This window comes from Eucyclogobius newberryi, unplaced genomic scaffold, assembly GCF_026437365.1.
Source record: "Eucyclogobius newberryi isolate DKJ021-1_F unplaced genomic scaffold, fEucNew1.0.hap1 SCAF_1, whole genome shotgun sequence".
NCBI lineage: Eukaryota > Metazoa > Chordata > Actinopteri > Gobiiformes > Gobiidae > Eucyclogobius > Eucyclogobius newberryi.
The window spans coordinates 45,543,077-45,564,165 of NW_027315723.1; the positions used below are offsets into that span (position 1 = coordinate 45,543,077).

The following is a 21,089-nucleotide window of genomic DNA, read 5'->3' on the forward strand; positions in this document are numbered from 1 at the left end:
AAATTACAATAATAATCAGTGGTCTTTTGTGATATTGAACCATCTCAAACGGTAACAGACTTGGACTGAGGATTGAGAAGAGAGGAAGTGTGCTCCACTCTGCAGTAACAGTGCAGAACTGTGGGGTGTGGCTGTTGCTGAGCAAAAGATGAAGGGCGAGAGAGAGAGAGGGGGGGAGGACAAGAGGGGATGAAGAGAGACGAGAGAGGGAGAGAGCAGAGAAAGAGAGAGAGTTCCCCTATGACAGTGACAATCAAGTCCTGGGGGAACAATTACAAATTATGAAATGTCTACAATAAATTATTAGAGGCATATTTAGGAAATAAATTTAAAAAATGTGGTGTTGGGATGCCACAAAATACTAGAACAAAAATATTCTTAATGTTTAAATTTAATCTCTCATTCTTATTTCTGTTTTGTCCAAGATATTAGGGCTGTAATTGTTAAGCCATTTTTCTCACCTGTTTAAGTCTTAAAATAACTGAATTGTGTATTATTTTCAAATCTATGGCTATAATTATATGTTCATTGTATTCATTAACACAGAGGAGGCTTTAATAAGCTACCAGTCAAAAAAAAAGTAATTCTAATATTTCATTGGACCTGCTTCTCGATGTTTTGTCCGCTTGATGCCAGTGTTTTACCCTTCTCAAGCATGACATTTGTTTTCCATAACCACAGATTCGTCTTTCCACATGGTGGTTCCAGAAATGAGAAGCCTCTCACTGCATCCTCTTTTTGTTGTTGCAAGATATATATAAATAAATTATCTGATCAGAAATGCATCCACAAGACTGTCTCATGTTCACTGTGTTAAACTGCCATGAAGCTACTGCCACCTACTGACCAAAACACCACAGTACAACCAATAATGCTGGTGATTTATTTCAATAAGGTTAAGTGAATACAAAAATAAAATTCATTCATCAACATATTGCAAACAATTCCGACTTTTTAAAAAATCGGACTTGTTAAAGTTACTATAATACATTACCTTACACGTTTATTATCACTTCATCACAAATGCTTAAAATGGGGAGGATCTTTTTAAGTTATAAAATCTACAGATGAAGCAGAATATTCTTATTTAGGATTGACAATGCTACGAGCGATGAGTTCTTTCATGATTTCGTTGGTTCCTCCGTAAATGGGTTGTACTCTCGCATCTACAAAAGCCCTAGAGAACAAACAAGCAATAAATAAATAAATATAAGAAAATCAAAAGTTAGGCACTTTGGAAAACATTTGGTGGTAGATTTTGTGAGGGATTCTGATTGTACGTACTTTGTACGTACTTTGCTATTGGGTATTCCCACATGTAGCCCCAGCCTCCGTGCAGCTGAACACACTGGGTAGCCACTTGGTTCTGCAGGTCAGAGGCCCTAAAAAAGAATTATTCAAATAATCAAATTTAAGTTTTGATTTGCCAAATGTGATATCAAAAAACAAGATACAAGACAGAACCAATATTATCTGAGTAAGGTGTAGTTCTAGAAGAAAGTATTCATATTCATGGGTCATGCCTTATTCTAAGGCAGATGTATTGTAAAAGCAGCTTAGGGGGTCCAAATTAGACCACTGTGTTCTGTCTGCATCTAATATAGAGCATTTTATAGCTGAGAAGCAGATGTGCACTGTTAGCATGCTAGTTGTTGTTAGCCTTTACCCTGGCTCATGCCAAATTGATCTGTGACTCTCTCTGAATTGAGTCCCTCACATCTGGGAAGGCCCTCACCAAAAGCCATAGGGACATTAAAAAAACACTTCATGCTAATTAGTAGAAACAGCGGAAGAAGCAGAAAAATCTTAACTGTGTTAAATCCAGTGTTCAGAAAAGCATAGTCCTCTTTTTCATCCACAAATGTACAGTTGTGCGTATGTTTTTGAAAAACAAAATGGTCCAAATTTCTCCTAAAATAGGCTGAAGTACAGCCGTCGGCACCAGGAGGACATTGAAAGCACTGATCATCTTTTTTTCTATTGTGCTACGGTCCATTCTTTCTGGATGGAAATGCAGAATTGGATCAATTATGTATTTCCATCATAATTTGAATTAACTAGGGATGAATATAATATTTTGTATGTTAATTAAATCCAAAAAAGAGGAACTCTGTATAAATTTAATTTTGTGTCTCGCTAAATTCTTAATCCATCCATTTTCTACCGCTTGTTCCCTTTCGGGGTCACTTAATCCACAAATGTAAAATCCTAAAGTGTGCCCCCAACTTTATTTTCTTTAAAAATGAGTTAAAATGATATGTTAAATCCTTGAAATGTATGAATGGACCTAAAGCCCAAACAATGTACTCCCATATGTGTGAAATCCCCTTGGACTCTCTGGACTCGAGCTGAATTTGAATTCCCTTAATCTCTTTGTACTTTACCTTTTATGCACTTTGCACTTTGTTTTATATGCACTTCTTTATGACGCCATGTTTGTTATATTGTTTCATATGATGTAAAATAAAACAACAACAACAACAAAATAAATGGGGAAAAAAAAAAAAAGCCGTCGGCACCGCCATGTTTGTTTTGGTTCGGTTTGTTTTGACTTCCGCCCAAACCATAATGCTGCTCTGTGATTGGTTCCAGTTCCGCCTGCTGCGTAATTGGCTCGTTAAACCACTGGTTCGGGCTGCTAACGAATCAATGGAAGCCTAACAAGACAAATTCTCGACTGTTTGTGAAAAATTGCGAGAATTCATCTTGATGGCAAGATTAGTTTTACTATGAATGCAAGACTCCGCTCTGACCTCTGACTGCTGTGAAAAGCGGTTAAAAACTCATACGTTATTAACTGTGCTGAATAATTTGGGTGCTCTAGGAAAGTGTGGAATGAGTTTGGACCACTGCCAAACATTTTAAAATGAACTTGATCCATTTTCACAGTGAACCTCAGGTACAGGTAAGCTCAATTAAGCTTTTATGACTGAGTAGATGTTGTTTTTCCTCTCTCCCATCCTATTGGCAGGCATGTCAAACACTCCCTACGCCCTGCCTGATAAAAGTGCCAGTTCCTCACCAGTATTTGGCCATAGAAGCCATGGCAGCGTCCAGGCGCCGCTCTGCGTGCAGCTGCAGACAGCTGTCTACGAAGGCTCGGCCCACACAGATGTCTGTCTTCAGCTCGGCCAGCTTGTGCTGCACCGTCTGAGGCCGACACAAGAAACATGTGAGAACACAGAGAATACAACAGCAAACGATTCATGAATACAGGAAAACAAAACGATAGTGAATTAACACAATTTCATTTAAGTGTTTACTTAAACAATGGATCTATCATTTTCAAGACTATAGTTTTACAGTAAATATTTTGTTAGGCCGACAATACAAATGTTAATGTAAAAATATTGCACCTGTAAATGAGCGATGGTTTTACCAAAAGCTTTCCTCTGCATCACATAGTTCCGGGTCTCCTCAAACATGAACTCGGCGCTGGCTAAAGCCATTCCTGCGATCACCAGACGCTCCTGCACCAGCCACAAAACACAGGCCTTAGGACACCTTATAATGGCTTTTCATTTCATGTTACTTTGAGCACTATGAAATTACTTGTTTCTTGTGAGCACTTTGACTAAGCCTTTGTGCGGCCTCTGCTGGTAACAGGGGTCATAAGCCATGTTTGACAAAAAAAACTACCCATTAATCTGAATTGGCATGTTGATAGGGCTGTCCCAAAAAAACAACAGGCACTCATAAATACCAAAACTAGAATCAATACTACAATGCTATAATCAAAGTTGATTTCTTAAATAGATTAAATAGTTTTGATCCACATCATAAAGTAGTAAAAAGACCACACAGTAGAAAATAGCAATCTAATAAGTATGACGTTTTAATATTATCTCTGCAGTACTGAGTATTTTCATTGATATATTGACATAATCAAATACAAATGTTAGCTTTGTGACCACTAGGGATGTACATCACCCGTATCCCCATTAGCTCCAATACTGATTTGATTCTCCAGTTAGCCATTATGAGACCCATTTTCAAACCAGTCAATGTTTAATTTGAAACCTACTTTATGTTTTGCCGTTGTAATGTTACTGTAATTTTTACATGTAATCATAATAGCATATCATTATGATATTAACAACTCTTTAAGAAAGTTTTGATAACATGTTGAAGTGGTTTTAAGGAAGTAGTCTGGTATCAGTTGATATCGGCACAAACCCAAGTATAAATATAATCATTGGAACTGAAAAGGCTGTGTATCCTTAACAACACTAGATGTTAATAGATATGCCATCATAGTGAACGCAAATTGAATACAGTATTGGTGTAAGTCAACTTTAAAATGTGGTGGAGACTTTCAGATGTAGAGTATTACATTATAAATGTCCTATAAGGGAACACAAGTATTTCCTCTTGACCTGTGGAAGCTCGTTCATCAGGTAGAAGAATCCTTTATTGACTTGTCCGAGGAGAGCGTCCGCCGGAAGACGCACATCCTCAAAAAACAATTCCGCTGTGTCCTAAAACAAGGATAGAGATTATGTTTCACATCCAACATTTTACCAGCATAAAGGGGACTGTGAGCTGCACCTGGGCCTTTAGACCGATCTTCTCCAGTTTGCGGCCCTTCTGGAAGCCCTTGGTGCCGTCCTCCACCAGGAAGAGGCTGATGCCGTGAGCTGGAGACTTTGCCTCAGGGTTGGTCACTGCCACCACCACCACCAGGTCTGCCATCCAGCCGTTTGTGATGAACACCTGAAAATGTAGTCAGTCACGAGGGACAATAATGCAGCTGAAGTTATTCACGGTTATTACTAGTTGGAAAATATAACAACCATACAACAATCACGTGTCTGTGCTGTCTACAAACGTCAATTTTCATCTTTTTATTTTGGTGCCTCGTTAAAATGAATGGGATGGAACAGTAACAGACACAACTGTTCTAAACACATAAATCCTAGAAGTCTAACCCTTGTTACAAATAAAGTCAATTATAACCAAGCATATTACATTTTTCACATTTCGTAGCAAAATTATTGAGGTCATTGACCACACAACTATTATAAAAGGCAAATGAGCATGTGTCTATGTGAGGAGGAATGGATATGATCATTGCAATTAAATACTTTCCGCAATTCATTTTTTCAATTGAAAACTATAATTTAGGGCTGCAACAAACGATGTTGTTGCTATAAATTGATTAAGTGTCACAAATATGCTTTCAATACGTTTTTTTTCCCCCCTCTCTCTTAGCATATGTTTTGAAGTCTTAGTATTCTAATTGTTATCTGATTAAACACAATTAGATGATGATTATTCCAATAATTGATTAGTTGCCATAGATGAATGAACTTGTTTCAACCCTTCAATAAGCTGATGTGGACGTTAACATGCCTTGTTGCCATTAAGGATCCAGTCAGTGCCATCTCGCCTCGCATTGGTCCGGACCCCCTGTAGATCACTAAAACCAAAGATATATATTGAAATGTGCCCGTCGTTTGCGTTCTTCAGCAGCATCCTCCTCATCACAGACCTGCCCGCGCCCGGCTCCGTCATGCCGATCGCGGAGATGCACCTCCCGGCCGTCATGTCGGGGATGAAGCGCTGGATCTGCTCCCTGGAGCCGTATTTGGAGATGTACGGCATGACGATGTCTGAGTGCAAACTGAAGCCTGGGCCTGAGCAGTTTGAGTACATCCTAGCAACCAAACGAGGGAAAGGAATATATGAAGTTGATATTATCATTATGATTGTTTTTTGTATGATTATTGATTTTTTAATGAGGAATGCTTCACAAATTTCTATGTCATTCTTGAACAAGTATCATGCTAGTCTTCTCTGTATTGTTTAAACGTATTTCAGTATATGTTGTAATACCAAGCATGTAATAGTTTGGAGTGGTGTATTTTAATGCATTCATATCAATGCAATTAGTGGATTAATATTAAAGGTTCTGTTATGAAAGCATGGTTGTAATGGTGAATTTATCATGTCAAGCTGCAGTACCTGGCCACTAGGAGCGCGGCCTAATGCGCAGACAGAACTTTCTTTGTGTTTTATTCTTGATCTGTGCCCATAGATCTATTATGTCTGTGCCTCAGAGATGGTGCTAGCTCGTCCCTTTAGCTTTAGCCCCCGTTTTTGTGTGTTATTAGTTAGTGTGCGTCCATGAGACAGTTGGGTGTTTTGCTGTGCTTTATTGTGGGGTTAGAGATGAAAATCAGAATGCTTGGTGTTGTTACTGATGTTTGACCTGCATATTACCTGTACTAGCTTCCAGCTAAGAGCTAAGCGCTAATACTAATGCTAAGCTAATCTCTGTCATTCCGTGTTCTTTAGCTATTATCTTACTGATATTATTTGGGTCTCTGTATTAATAAGTCAGCCTTATACGCATGTCCGTTAGAATATGTTTCCTTGGGTGCCATTAAGGTAGTTTGATTATTTTTTGTAAAGAGATAGATAAATAGCAGTAGAGGCTTTGAGGCCTACCTTTTTCATGAGGCTGCAGTGTTTGTTTATGTCCAGTTGGAAACTATATATGTATATGATTGTTTATATATAGTCATTTAAGTTATCACCGCTTATTAGTATTATTATTAATATCAGAGCACTGCTTGTATTATTGCTACTGGATTACTTTACATGGAAATTGTTCTATTATGTTACACACCCCACACCCCCACACACCCACACACACACACACACACACACACACACACACACACACACACACACACACACACACACACACACACACACACACACACACACACACACACACACACACACACACACACACACACACACACACACACACACACACACACACACACACACACACACACACACACACACACACACACACACACACACACACACACACACACACACACACACACACACACACACACACACACACACACACACACACACACACACACACACACACACACACACACACACACACACACACACACACACACACACACACACACACACACACACACACACACACACACACACACACACACACACACACACACACACACACACACAGCCTGATTTTCCCCATGCAGAGGTTATTGCTTTGCCTAAAATGTTACACAGTATGGCTTTAATCTACAGAAATGATTGTATTACTGTGAGTGTCGCCTGTCCACAGATCTGACCTGTAGCCTGGCCTGGTTACACCAGCTGTGTTTAATATTATAACTGTGGAACATTGAGGGCAAAGTAAGGCGGGACTTGCACAGACAAAAACATACATGTTCAACATTTAACTGAAACCATCCATTTTCTACCGCTTGTTCCCTTTCGGGGTCGCGGGTGACTGGAGCCTATCCCAGTGACCTCGGGCCTTACTCGTCGCAGGGCCAACACAGAGACATAGACATTACAGACAACCATTCATTCACTAGGGCCAATTTAGAGTAGCCAATTTTACCTAACACATGTCTTTGGACAGTGGGAGGAGCCGGAGAACCCGGAGAGAACCCACGGTAACACGGGGAGAACATGCATTTAACTGAAACCAAATAAAAATAACATATAATTGATAGAAAACAGAAAAATAATTTGGCCACAATTACGGTGCAAAAAATGTGTTTTAGAGAGTGGCTTTTATAAGGTGAAAAACAATGGAGCTCAACACTTCAAAGTTTGGTGTGATTCCAGAAGAAAAGTTTTAACATCAAGAGTTTGAAGACATGGCAAAGACCAAGCGGCCATGTGGTAACTAACATCCATAATGCAGTTGTTTTCAGTCCAAAATAACTTGTAATAGCTTTTATTAATAAAAAAAGATTTTGAATTAAAACAAATTAAATATATAGGTCTTTTGCTCATTACTTACAACATAGCTGAAAAGCCCAAAGAAAGCTTTGGAAACATATTCTGAATTTGTCAGGTGAAGACAATAACATATTCTCCCCTTTCACGAGTCTCTGCTTCTTGCTTCTAGGTGCCATTTTGAGCACTTTTCATAATTAAAAAGCTATTTTAGAATAACATTTAGAATTAGTTTAGCAGATCAGATTTCAGTCCTTCTCGGATGTTAGAGTTTAAAATGTGGTCTGTGAACAGTTTTGTTTGTATGACTTACTGCTCTTCCCACATGATATCGGCGTAATACACGTCCCCTCCGATGCCACCATGTTCCTCGGGTATCAGCAATCCCAGCAGGCCTTGCTCTCCAGCTTTCTGCCACACTTCTCTGCTCACTTGGCCGTCCTTCTCCCACCTCAAACAGAAAATAGAAAGATTCAATTATTACCTTTCAATCATGAAGAAGATGGAAAGGACAATGTATAGGTGCTAATCTCAACATTGTGTCACTTCCAGTTTGTCCTCTGAGCATCAGATGGCGCTCTCCAAAAGGTGCACTACGTATTGCCTGGGATGTTCCGCAGACACATTATATGTGCAAAGTCAACTTGTATGTGCCGTTTAGCCTTGCTACAACAGTTCCTCATCATTAGTTTAGATAAGAGTTGTATTGTGATTGACCCCTGCTTGTTTGAGTAATCCTGAATAGTTTCCAGTGCTCAGAAAGGTCTTGTGGGGAGTTCCGGCTGCTTTTAAAACTGTGAGCGACTGGACGGCAGTTGATAAGAATCAAAACCCAAAATGTCGGCCTTCCTGTATCACCACTTTTCATTTTCACTGAGATGTGCTATTTCATGCTATAAAATCATAACGAACAGTGAAGAGAGGCTTCAACATTCGGTGTCATCCTCAAAACGTGTCACATGACTGAAAGCCATGAATTGTCTGACTAGTCCACAGTAACAGACGAGTGAGCATGCGTACTTGCTGTGATGTGGGATCACCTCCTCTGTGAAAAAGCGTCGCGCACTTTGTCTGAAAAGGTCGTGGTCCTCGTTGAAGATCCGGCGCGTGCCGATGTCCAGGAGCGTCTTGGCAGAAGCGTTCTCTAAGCGCGAGGAGGGGGGCAACTCCTCAGGCTGACTGTGCTGAAACCTGCAGGGAAATACAAGACACAAGAAACATTCAGGTCATTTTACATTTATTTTCGACCAAAGCCGACCCAAACTCTGTGGAAAAAGGTGCATAAAATAATTATGTGCAATATGATACTATTTGACTTTTGTTTTCTCCTTGCTCTATTTTCATACCGACAAGGTTTGAGAACCCCTGTCTTAGCAGATACAAATTCATGTTTTATGTAAACACCATGTAAATGAGTGACAATGTGTTCATAGCTAGATGTTGGTGAATTTGGCTCTAATTTAAGAAGAACTTTGGCTGCTCTCAGCATGAACTTCTTAAAGTGAACATGGCAAACATCCCGAATTTTATCATAACTGAGCACCAAGAAAATACAAACAGCTTCGTTTAAGCCCTTTTGCTGCTTTTGGCAAGATACATTTACAATAATCTATATTTAGGTTTTTTCTTTTTTTCTTTAACACCTGACAGAGTATTAATTTAGCTTTAACATTGAAAATCTGAAGTACTTTAAATTCCAAAAGATTGCCATGATTAACACGCATGTGTAATGTATTTCTATGTTCATAATATCCAACTCCATTTATCAGGTGTATGGCTCGTTTCTGTAAGAAAACTAAAGCCCATCATTGAGGTCTTACAGACTGATTGGAAAGGAATTTCCCCCATAGAAATTACGTAGGGCCACATGATTTTGATAAATACTGAGGGCAAGTGTATTCATGGTTTACCTTGTGGAGGCTGCAGGGAATAATAACCTGCTTTGGACAGAAACATTCCTGAACCCGGAGAAACACGTTTTGCCAAATCTGTGAGCGAGCATCTTCTGAAAAGTCAGAAAAGATCAGTGACAGTGGCTGAAATACTAACATAACTCATGAATAACAATATCTCTGTAACATTTTGTTAAAATCTGCACGCAAAAATAGTTTTTAGAGCAAAGGTTATGGAGGCGTATTCTTGTGTAATTTCTGATCACTGATTGGCTGACAGCTGTGTTACTCGTTCTGCTGATTGGTCAGTTAGCTTCAACGCAACTATTTTCGCGTCACTTTAGCTTCCGCAGTAAAGTATGTGCAGTTAAATATACGCTTAAATGCAAAATTACCCGACTAAAATGAATCAGCCGAAAGCCAATGGCTAAAACTTACCTTCAGTGCAGTACAAAACTCGTTAAATAATTTCAAGTTAATGATAAAGACGTAAAAGAAGGAGAAAGTCAGGGGAGGAGAAACGGATCCGGTAGTTGTCAAAGTGCACTTTGTTTTGTAAAGGAAGGGACGGCTCAGTGTCGCCCTCTTACGACCAAGTGTTATGCTGTGTTTTATTCTTACTCAAATGCACGAATGTTTTATTTATCTATGAAGCCCAGATAGTTATCAGACACGAGCTTTGTAAGGATAATGGGAACAAATAGTGTGAATATAATGTGGGACACTGTTTCTAAATGCAATATATTTTAAATCAGAGAAAAAAGATCACAAATATTACACACAGAAGTTTGCTTTCCTTCTCAAACACATGTTGGTCTCAAGTCAGATTTTTGGACACTGCTCTTTATATTCATCTTTTTGTTGTGAAAAGGCTACAAAATATAAAAGCAGCAACTGTCTTTTCTATTTGGTTAAAGAGTCTACAGATTAAATGTATCATTGTAACCAAAAAGTGGTGCAGAGCCGTAGTTGGCCTGTGTGTATGTGATGGTGAAAAAGCTCTGTTACTGGGCTTGCTTGAACTGATAACTTTCACACAACAATGCCAGAAAATTATTTAATAGCCACAAACCCTTTTATTTCAATTCTGCACAGTTCAATGATTAGTATAAGAATTAATTGTAAGTTATATAAGTCCATGGGTCTTAAACAAACTTAACTCAAAGTTCCAAAGTTCCTAGGTTTGACTTTTTTCCCCAGTCCTCCCCATAACTGAAACCCTGGTCCTACATACAGATCATTATTTTGCCATGGGTTTCAAAGGGACATGCAGTACAGTATATATAAACATATAAATATACACATACTGTTAGAACAATTGTTATATTCATATAACAATATTCATATTTATGATAATCTTAAGAAAAACAACTGAAGACATTAGGCACATTCGGGATAAGGAAGATTTGCACAGATCCAATCAGTATCGATCGACGTTAGAGTTTCCAGTTTAACTCTGTTGGTCTGTTCAAGGCTGGTGGGCCTTTTTTCTGTGCCCTCATTTGACACTTTCATCGATCACCCAGACGAGGCACAGCTAAACACGAACATGCCAACTCATATCAACTCTAAACTTTCCCTCGCCTTTTGCAGTGTAAAAACCACAGAGGCCATTGGATCTCTGAATGTCATGCACAACTGTCTACTTTGATCATTTTTATTTAAAGCATAATTTCTTCAATCACAAATGGGTATATATACAAACATCTATATGCACTTTTACGCTACATGTACAAATATACATATACACACACCCATACTCATATAAACATATATACAAACATATTTACAAATAAATGTATATAAACATCTATACAGTAAATACATATACACATATATACATATACACGTGTGTATACAAACATACTGTATAAGCGTATAAAGTCTACACACAAAATATTAGGTTCAAGTGCATTTCTTTATATAGCATTTGTTCTGATAAAAGTGTGTGGTAATAAGTTGGTCTGAGAAAAGAGGCTAAACAGGACAAGTAAAGGAAAGACTGGTGCTTAGCCCAACAGATCTCCAAACATGCGTATGTAGGAGGGTTTAGGGTCCTTATTTGGGCCCACTGTGGGAGGTTCATTCTTCTGCTTGTTTCCATGGAAATGTTGTTCCAAGATGCTTGGCTTATGACCAAATTTTTTCCCCAACCCAAACAGCACAGATCTGAGATCTTGTTCCACAAGATTTCTATGTTGACCATTTTGTGTAGTAGCTCTTTTGTTGGATGTCTTTTGTTTTCCCCTGTGCCCTTTGCGCCCACTCTCTGTCGTGTTCTGTCTTATTTATTTTTTTGAGTATATACATTAAAAAAAAAAAAAAAAAAAAAATTAAAAAACGGAAAGGAAAAGGAAATTTCAGAACATCATGTGGAAAACACACATAACTTTGTGGACAAAATGAAACATCTCCAACTGGACCCAGATGACCTCATGGTTTCATATGATGTTGTGTCCCTTTTCACCTGCATTCTGACCTCTGATGCAGTAGCAGCAGTGAGGATCAGACTGCAGGAAGACACCACCCTACAGGAAAGGACCAAACTGACACCTGAACACATATGTAAACTGTTGTACATCTGTCTGAACACCACTTACTTTTAATTCCGGGGACAATTTTACAGACAGATTCATGGCTGTGTCATGGACTCTCCCGTCTCTCCCATAGTGGCCAACCTGTACATGGAGCACTTTGAGAAGAAGGCACTGGCCTCATTCTCAGGCATTGCCCCAAAGCTTTGGTTTCGCTACGTTGATGATACATTTGTAACAATCAAGAAACAAGAGCTGGAAACCTTCTCAGAGCACATCACTGCTGTGGACCCGCATATCAGGTTTACAAGAGAAGACGCTAAGGAGAATCGCTTGGCCTTTCTTGATTGTTCCATGATCAGAGGAGAGGACGGAAAGCTCCAAATAGAAGTATATAGGAAACCTACACACACGGATCAATACCTGCTCTTTGGTTCCAACCACCCACTACAGCATAAGCTGGGTGTGATCAGAACCTTACAACACAGAGCTCAAGCTGTGCCCACCAGCTCAGAGGGCAAGAGGAAAGAGGAAAAACATGTCCGAAATGCCCTCTCAGCCTGTGGTTACCCCGCTTGGGCTCTCAACAGAGTGAAGAGAACCAAGAAGCAGGACAAAAGGGAAACTGAACAGAGAAGGAAGGGTGTTTCTATCCCTTATGTCTCTGGCCTGTCGGAAAAACTGCAGAGAATCTTTAGACAACGTGAAGTACCTGTTTATTTTAAACCAGGAAACACTTTAAGACAAAAACTGGTTCATCCTAAGGACAAGATGCCGACTCAAAAACAGAGCAATGTAGTTTATTCTATCCAATGCAGTGAAGAAAGCTGTAAAGAACGCTACATAGAAGAGACTAAACAGCCTCTACACAAGAGGCTTTATCAGCACAGAAGAAATACAAGTTCAGGACCACAGAGCGCCGTGCATCTTCATCTTGAAGCCTCTAATCACTCGCTTGAAGATGGTGAGGTGAAGATTATAAGCAGGTTATATGTTGGGAGAATTGGTGACTCTAAATTGGCCCTAGTGAATGAATGTGAGAGTGAAGTGAACCTGAATGGTTATCTGTGTGTCTATGTCTATGTCTGTCAGCCCTGCGACGAGTTGGCCACTGTCCAGGGTGCACCCCGCCTAAGGCCCAAAGTCACTGGGATAGGCTCCAGTCACCCGTGACCCCGAAAGGGAACAAGCGGTAGAAAATGGATGGATGAGTCCAGATGACTACAACTGAATATGAACTGAGTATGGTTTTAACTTGAATTTCAATTTAATGATGCAGGTGACTCTCCTCCAGAGAGTTACATACTGTTGCTTTGAATAGAATTTTGTATGTGACTTTTTTTTTTTTTTTCTGTGTCTGTATCATAGACTGGATATATACAATAAGATCAAGCAATAGGTGCTATGGTCTGTACTTTTACTTAAAGCTGGGGTACCCAACTTGTCTGATAAATAATACATTCTGTTTCCACCCCAGAATTATTTATTATTATTTATGTATTACTTTATGGGGGGGAAATCACACCTACACGTGCTGTCTTATTCTAATAGTTAAACATTTTATCTTGAGTCATAGGCACGTTCGTATTTAACTGCGCCTCGTCTGGATGATTGATGAAAGTTGTGTCCAGACGTGTCCAATGAGAACATAGAAAAAAAGTCCCAGTAACCTCGTACTGAACGGAACAGAAACTACTTTCTTATTTCAATGTTGAGAGAATTAGGTACCCCAGCTTTAAGTAACAAAATTGAGTACTTCTTAAACTAGGCATGTCCAAACTACGGCCCAGGGGTCAAATGTGGCCCTCAGACGAATTTTTGTTGGCCCTCTGGCTTCCTGCTAAGTTGGTCCAAACAACAAAAAGTAGGACTAAACTTTTAACAATGTAAGCATTTTATGTTATACGAACCTAATATTAATTTTCCAAGTCTTATTTAAGGTGTGGAGGCATCGAAACAATGTCAAATGCAAAATGTTGAACCAATTCAACATTGTCGGGTTGTCTGTAGCCCTCTGCTCCATATAAGTTTCAAAATGCTAAAGTTTGGACACCCCTGTCTTAAACATTGCTTCCAATGTCACCCTTGAAAAACAGGTCTTGATCTAAATGAGTTCTTACCTGGTTAAATAAAGGTTAACAAACTAATAAATTGATTAATGGTGCTTGGGCAATCCATGAGGAGCAGCACCCGGGGACAGATCCAGATCTTGGTCTAGTCTTGGTCAGGACATCTGTATATCGTGCATGTTTTGGGTTGATGGGAGAAACCAGAGCCCGAAGGAAACTCACCCAGACATGGGGAGAAACATACAAATTCCACACAGAAAGACCCGGTCTGGCCCATGAGTTGAACCTGTGACCTTCTTGCTGTGAGGCGAGTGCTAGCCATGCTTCACCGCGTCATGGATGTGTATAGTTGCCAGTAGTAGTGCTAAGATCTTACTCCAGTCATGATGCGTGCTTGGAGCTAAAGGGCATTTCATTTATATTTGTATGTGCTTGTGTGTAGAAAACAAGTTAGAGAAGGGCAAAATAACTAAAAGCCTTGATTTAAACAACAAATAAAACATTTGTGGACCCTGGCGTTACTATGTGTTTTGGCCCTCAAGGGCATTTCCTTTGAAACCTCTGGGCTAGAGTTTGTAAGCACACAACCTAAATGTACAGCATACCAGAGACAAAAGAGTGTTGCATTTCTTCAGGAATGTATGTTATTTTATTCTGGTGCTGTTTCAGTTCAAATTTCAGTTCTTTGGGTTTGTCAGTCAACATGCTCTCCTGTTTTAGCTGTTCAATCAGAGAGCTATCACTCTCTACAAACCTATATGGACCTTAAAAACACCATCCCACTCAATTTCACAACTGTGTATTTTGGCCTCAAAAGCCCTTCCATGGAAAACATAAATGGATTAGTTTGGAACATACTACTGGCAGCCAGGAGAAAGGCAGGATGACACAAACTGCACTGACGACTGAGGGCTGGACCGACACCAAAACTGATGTGTAAAATGGAGAAAAAGGAGACTAATCAATATTTTAGACATTATGTGCCTTAACTTCTCTTTTCTTAGAATGCCTTATTTTTCTTAAAACTTATTACGGCCCTGTTTAAAAAACAGTTCTGTGTTTGATGGTTTTAAAACAAAAATGAAAACACCTTAGCTTGTTTTCCATTTTTAATTATATCTTTTTTTGTACATTTGGTAAAAAGGAAGAATACAAAAACAAAACCTTTCCTTAAACATTTTGGATCAAAGTGTAAATAGAATGAGAGATGAAGAACCAATCCAAGTGGGATGTGTTGGAAAAGTTTATTCTGAACTGAACAGAATGAATATAAATAAAACTTTGATGTTGGCGTTTGTGGTGGGCGCTCTTTTCCACGGCCATCCCCAGCACCTTGGGCTCTGCTGGGCCAGTGGTGAGCGACTGGATGGGGTGGTGGTGGGAGGGAGGGATCTACCCTCACTTGATGAGTGGTTCCCCCTTCTCCCCCTTTCCTCACCCCATGAGGAGTGGAGACGCGCCCCTGCCAGGGGGAGAGGCGGGGGGTACAGTCGAGAGAGAGAGAGCGGTGCGACCAGAGAGGGGAAACAATATACAAACAAAGGGTTTAGCTTCAGCATCTCGCGCACATAGTCCTTGTCTTTCCGTGTTGGTCTTTAGACAGTGTGGATGTCCTCACACCAGGGAGCGCCGCAGCACACCAGCTGTGGCCTCTTACACAGACAGGATGTGCTTGACGAAAGCTGTGGAAAAAAGAGAAGACAAAAGTTGATTTTTTAAACTAAATTGGAGTAACTGGCCTTGTATATTTAAGACACAGTGTGTAACTCTCTGGAGGTGGCACATCACCTGCATGATTCCATGGAAATAGAAAATTAAAAGCATATTACGGAAGATTCTCCATGGAGATAACTATGTTTAATGGTATACTGGCAAATATTGTAACTAAAGGAACAACATTTCCATGGAAACAAGCAGGAGGAGACTCCTCCAGGCCAAGTATGAGTCAAGTTTGTGGAGATGCTACAATGCTACAATGTTACATATTGGAGCTTTAATGGCTAAGGTTACATTTAAAAAGAAAACTTAATAACAGGGGACATATAACAATCCACTTTAATGAGCTTTTATCCCCGTTACTACAGTGTTAGTTTGCTCAGAGTTGTATTTAGATTGATTCCTGTATGTTTGAGTAATCTTATATTGTCCTGAGGCTTGAGTGCTCTCAAAACTCCTGTTTTCCCTGTGCTTAATTGTCAAACACATGGTATTAAAAATGTTCAGTGGTCATTCTTCAAAAATAAAAATATAAATGACGCTGCTTGTTACAGTGAAATGTCACTATGAATATGGCTTATCCGTTTTACAGATTTGAACAGGAAATGAATGGACCAACTTGTATCACTAAGCTATTTTAAATCAATATTGCATTTGACTGACTGATGATTATCTACTTGTTATAGTTTAATATACATTTGTCCCCTTTAAAAGAGTTACTCCTGAGAATGTGGTAAATTAAGAGTATATTAAGAAATAGTTGAAATAGTTTGTATTGGCAATCTGTATGTAACAGCATTGTATAAATTACTTAAGGAATTGTTTAAAAATATAATAATTTGGAAAATTATTTATAACTTAACTCAAATAATAATAATAATAATAATAATAACAATAAATGCATGAATCAAGGAATGAAAATAAAAAACAAACATAAATACATTTTAAAAGGGCCTCACCCTCATAGTGGATACTGCCGTTCTCGTCCTCCTGACCCGTCATGAGGGAATCGATCTCTGGCTCAGTCATCTTCTCTCCTGTAGGGGCAGAACAGCACGCTGTCAGCTCCTCTTTTCAATACTCACCCACACATGTCTGAAGCACCCTAACACTGACTTACCCAGGGTGGACAGCACGATACGCAGCTCAGCGCCCATGACGGTGCCATTGCCCTCCTTGTCAAAGACACGCAGACCCTCAACGTAGTCATCCACGGTTCCCTTGGGCATGGCTTCCACCTTCGCCAGCATGGGCAGGAAGCCCTCGAAGTTCAGCCTCTTGTTGGCCAAGTCTGACCAAAAAACAAAAAACTTAATTATGGTCATGGCGTTTTAATACATATCTATTTACATATGAAAGATTACAGATGCAACTAAAAGCAAAATGCCAAGATTGTACATTAAAAAAAAAACATATCTTTGCATAAAAAAGTTAATCAAACTGGTACCTGGTGGATTCTAAGATGGCACAATAGAAAGTTACTAGGAGTCAAATGTGGAATTTATGATGGTCATTTTTCAGTTTTATGAAATTTTTTTAAAGGGGCTGTACCAATTTTCTTTTTTGTCATGTAAAGAAATAAAATGTATTTTTCCTGCAGTACCGATATGTGTTTTATTCTCTTTGAATCAGGAAGTGTGTTGTTAGCATGCTAGTTGTTGTTAACTCTCTTTTGGCTCAGAAACTCATCGCTGGGATTAATTAGCATGCTCAGATAACATTAGGTAAGTGAGCAATACATGTGGAGTACTGCAAAAAAATCCGATCTATGAACATCTCCAAAGCCAGTTTTTACACCCATAAGTTGGCGCGGAACGTACCGTCGGCGGAGGGGTTGCCCAGGATCTCATTGACGGCTTTGTTGGTGGGGTTCTGTCCCAGAGCGCGCATGATGTCGGCCACCTGGTTGAAGCCTACTTGACTGTCACCGATTCTGTCGAAGAGACCAAAAGCCTCCTTGAAGTCTGCAGACAAAATGCACCACATTAGATTCACGTAGAATAATTGACTGTTTTTGTGGATTTTATCGATTGCCGTAACCATATGCCATCTAAAATATACTCAGGTGGAACTTGAAAGTACTAACAAAGTAAAATTGATGCAGTAAACTACTCAGATTTTCATGTACATTTTGAAAACAAAAATTAAGTCAATTCAATCCCAGTGTAGTATTTTACAGTTTTAAATCAAATGTGATACATTTTTGAAAATCTCTAGATGTCTATGTTACATCAGGAAAAACTGGAATATTATACACAAAAGTTGGTATTCCTTCTCAAACACATGTCGGTCTCAAGACACATTTTTTTGTTGTTTATTTTTTGTTGAGAAAATACAAAAAAATATTAAAGCAACAACTGTATTTACTTTTTTTTTTTTTTTAAGTTGAACAGTGTTTGTAATTTGGATTGCAGAATGAGCTTGTGCTTTGTGTTGCAGAAATTGTAGAAGTAGCTGCAGTAGTAACACTATTGTTAAAGATTTTGAGAACTGTCATATTATAGTGGTTTTAATAAGGAATTGTGCTGATTCTGGTTCAACAGGAGCAATTGAAAGTTATTTTTCTTTATCTTTTTTCAAGAGTTGAAACAAATATGTGAATGTCTCAATGTATTAGTCAAAGATTGTAAACACAAATTTCAGAGACAAAAACATGAAAGAAATTATTTAGCCAGAATAAGGAAAATCATGAACAAAATAAAAGCTTTTTTAGTTGCTGTCAGATCGAGAACATTGGTGTTATTGCAATATATTTAGTTTGTTGTGATTTTGATTATTGCCAATGTTGTGATATCAATACTGTTGCAATTTTTTTTTTTTTTTTTTTTAAATCTTTTGAGTATGTTTACTTGAGTACAATTTTACTTCCACACTATACTTCCAACATGTATGACGTTGAAGACTTGACAGATGAATGGTGTGGTGACCCCCCCTCTCCCTCCAGTACATTGGGGGCCACATGTTGAACCTGATCCACCCGTCACGCTGCCCTCATGCCATATACAGCAACAGTGCTTAAGTTAAACCAAGAATGCTGAGCGCGGAGTAACACAAACCTCCTTCAGCTCCTAACTTTTTTTTAGATCTGAAGTTAGAGGGGAATAGCAGAAAATATTGAAATTGTGAAAATGTATTGTTGTACACACGCATCAAATGCAAGTCTAAAATGTAAAAATACATTTCCAATCCATTTAGAGTTATTGATTTTTAAAAGAAAGTTCAGTAAACTTTTCTAATGAACTCTTTATAAGATATTAATAAGCTCTAGTTATTAGTTTATAAGCACTTATAAGGCCTTTACACATTTATTACTTAGTTATTGAAAATAATTTAATAGGCAGCTTATTAATGATCTTATTAAGATCAATCGACAAATGATGTATTTTAAGTGCTTACAAACAAACAACTTTATGTGTTTATTAATGCCTAAAACAGTTTATTTAAAGTGCTACCAAAGTCCCTTAACATAGAATGTATCTAATGAGTATCAAATTGTACTCCAAAATGGCTTGAATTTTTTGAAACGGGCACAACTGACTTTATTTACAAATGTATTTGTATGGGGAAAAAGTTCTGTATTTTAGCAATTAACTCAAATAATTAATAATATGTAAATTTGTATTTATAGCACACTATATGGAAACCGTTACTATTACAGGGTATTTTACCACGTTTACATATGTTCACAATTGAAAATGTCCAAGCTCTCTTCCCACAAACAATATTGGGGAGCTTTTTGTAACAGGATAGGGCTCCGTCTCAGACCTTGGGCTCCAGGATTAGCACCTGCTGCGTGTAAGGGTCACTGTGAGGCGGAGGAGGGCTGGGCCGAAGCGAGCTTAGAATAGACATTTCTCAAATCCTTCCTCGACAACTGGACATGGCGAAATGACATAACCAGTACACAACGTCCTCTATGTAGAAATATGGGATGTCATGTTGTTTAACGCAAAGATTGTTAAGGTTTCATTATGATGATGGAGGGAATATAAGGCATAAATGGGAAAAGCTCAGTGTTAGATTAGGTAATAGTTTGTTTCCATTGTTATTTTTGCTCACCCTCAAGCTGGTCTGCGGAGAATGCAGATTCGACAACGGGAGCGGGTGCAGCTTCTTCGGCCTAAAACAAGCATAAAGACTGAATTCAATTTTTCAAAATAAAAATAGAGCATCAATTTCACGAACGCTACACATGTCTTTAAATAAGTAAAAATTAATAAATACAAAATTATAGTAGTCATATTAATAGGAGACAGCTACATGCAAGTTTATATTTTTAGCAAAATAAAATAGGTATTACTTATACTGAAATACAATAAATAAATAAATTGGAATCAAATGTTTTTCAAGCCACTAACAGTGATCGTAATTTTTAACTACATTTAAATGTTTTTAAATGCTTTTTTTCCAAACACAATTTGATATTTAAACAACGATTTTTACACAAAAACATATCCACTGGCACAAGGCAAATTCTTCAGTTTGAGAAAAAAAAGTAATATTCCAAATGGACAGAATTCCGACATGGATTACACACCATTGTGGACGGTTGCTGGACGAGCGGAAAGAAGAAAGACCAAGAAGCCGGAGTCCCAAGACAGAATGGTCCTGATCCATGCTTTGGGGGCCCCTCTTATTTGACCAGCACCTGTGACGTGGCGCGCAGAGCGGGGCCAGATCTGGTGACACACTCCCACATCTTTAACTTTCTTAGGGCAAATGGAAAGAGGAGCCCGAACTGGAGGAGCTTCAAGCCTAAAATAGATTAAGTGTCAAGACGCCAGCTAGTTCATATGATAAAACCGTCATGTCAACATAATTTGCATCTTCGTTTTTTTCTGATGTAGAATTAGGCGTGGAAAAATGGAGAATACAAATGGTGTGAGCAGAAACGTGCCGCTCTGTAGAAAGACTCCTCTTTAACCATAGAGGTCATTTACAAGCTGGTATTTTTAACCACAGAGACGCTGTTCCTCTTATGGTGAAATGGCTGCACAAAAAGGCAATAAAGGACCAGTTTAATTCTTAAATCATATTTTAAGTCATATTAAAATGCCTGATCAAAAATACACCTGTAATGTTTAGTGTTATGCATGACATTTTTAAACAAAATGCATGCCAACACACAA

General features: G+C 38.7%; 2 protein-coding genes and 1 non-coding gene across 3 annotated transcripts; all 3 read right to left on the reverse strand.

Moving 5' to 3' along the window:
* Nucleotides 1-869: 869 nt before the first annotated feature.
* On the reverse strand, nucleotides 870-10,202 carry acadl (acyl-CoA dehydrogenase long chain). Its single transcript, XM_072447141.1, has 12 exons — nucleotides 10,080-10,202; nucleotides 9,660-9,754; nucleotides 8,770-8,940; nucleotides 8,063-8,200; nucleotides 5,492-5,656; nucleotides 5,353-5,419; nucleotides 4,549-4,713; nucleotides 4,377-4,478; nucleotides 3,357-3,470; nucleotides 3,023-3,150; nucleotides 1,296-1,382; nucleotides 870-1,177 (listed from the first exon to the last, which is right to left on the reverse strand). The coding sequence occupies exons 2-12, from the start codon at nucleotides 9,749-9,751 to the stop codon at nucleotides 1,084-1,086; spliced, it is 1,323 nt and encodes a 440-aa protein (XP_072303242.1). The 5' UTR covers nucleotides 9,752-9,754; nucleotides 10,080-10,202; the 3' UTR covers nucleotides 870-1,083.
* LOC140365612 (U6 spliceosomal RNA) lies at nucleotides 5,734-5,844 on the reverse strand. The gene has a single exon (XR_011927838.1). It is a non-coding gene; the product is annotated as a U6 spliceosomal RNA (small nuclear RNA).
* A 5,272-nt stretch (nucleotides 10,203-15,474) lies between the features above and the next one.
* On the reverse strand, nucleotides 15,475-20,653 carry mylz3 (myosin, light polypeptide 3, skeletal muscle). The gene is made up of 6 exons (XM_072447152.1): nucleotides 20,498-20,653; nucleotides 20,020-20,080; nucleotides 17,781-17,924; nucleotides 17,081-17,251; nucleotides 16,920-16,997; nucleotides 15,475-15,926 (listed from the first exon to the last, which is right to left on the reverse strand). Exons 1-6 carry the CDS (start codon nucleotides 20,498-20,500, stop codon nucleotides 15,898-15,900), a joined length of 486 nt encoding a protein of 161 aa, XP_072303253.1. The 5' UTR covers nucleotides 20,501-20,653; the 3' UTR covers nucleotides 15,475-15,897.
* Between the last annotated feature and the right edge of the window lie 436 nt (nucleotides 20,654-21,089).

Excerpts from the sequence above, each read along its gene's own strand:
- acadl (XM_072447141.1), bottom strand. The coding sequence starts at position 9,751 with ATGCTCGCTCACAGATTTGGCAAAACGTGTTTCTCCGGGTTCAGGAAT. Across the intron at positions 8,941-9,659 it reads TTCCCTGCAGCCTCCACAAG|GTTTCAGCACAGTCAGCCTG; the intron begins GTAAACCATGAA and ends ATTTCCCTGCAG. Across the intron at positions 4,479-4,548 it reads AGATCGGTCTAAAGGCCCAG|GACACAGCGGAATTGTTTTT; the intron begins GTGCAGCTCACA and ends TCCTTGTTTTAG.
- mylz3 (XM_072447152.1), bottom strand. Across the intron at positions 17,925-20,019 it reads CTCCGCAGACCAGCTTGAGG|ACTTCAAGGAGGCTTTTGGT; the intron begins GTGAGCAAAAAT and ends TTTTGTCTGCAG. Across the intron at positions 16,998-17,080 it reads TATCGTGCTGTCCACCCTGG|GAGAGAAGATGACTGAGCCA; the intron begins GTAAGTCAGTGT and ends CTGCCCCTACAG.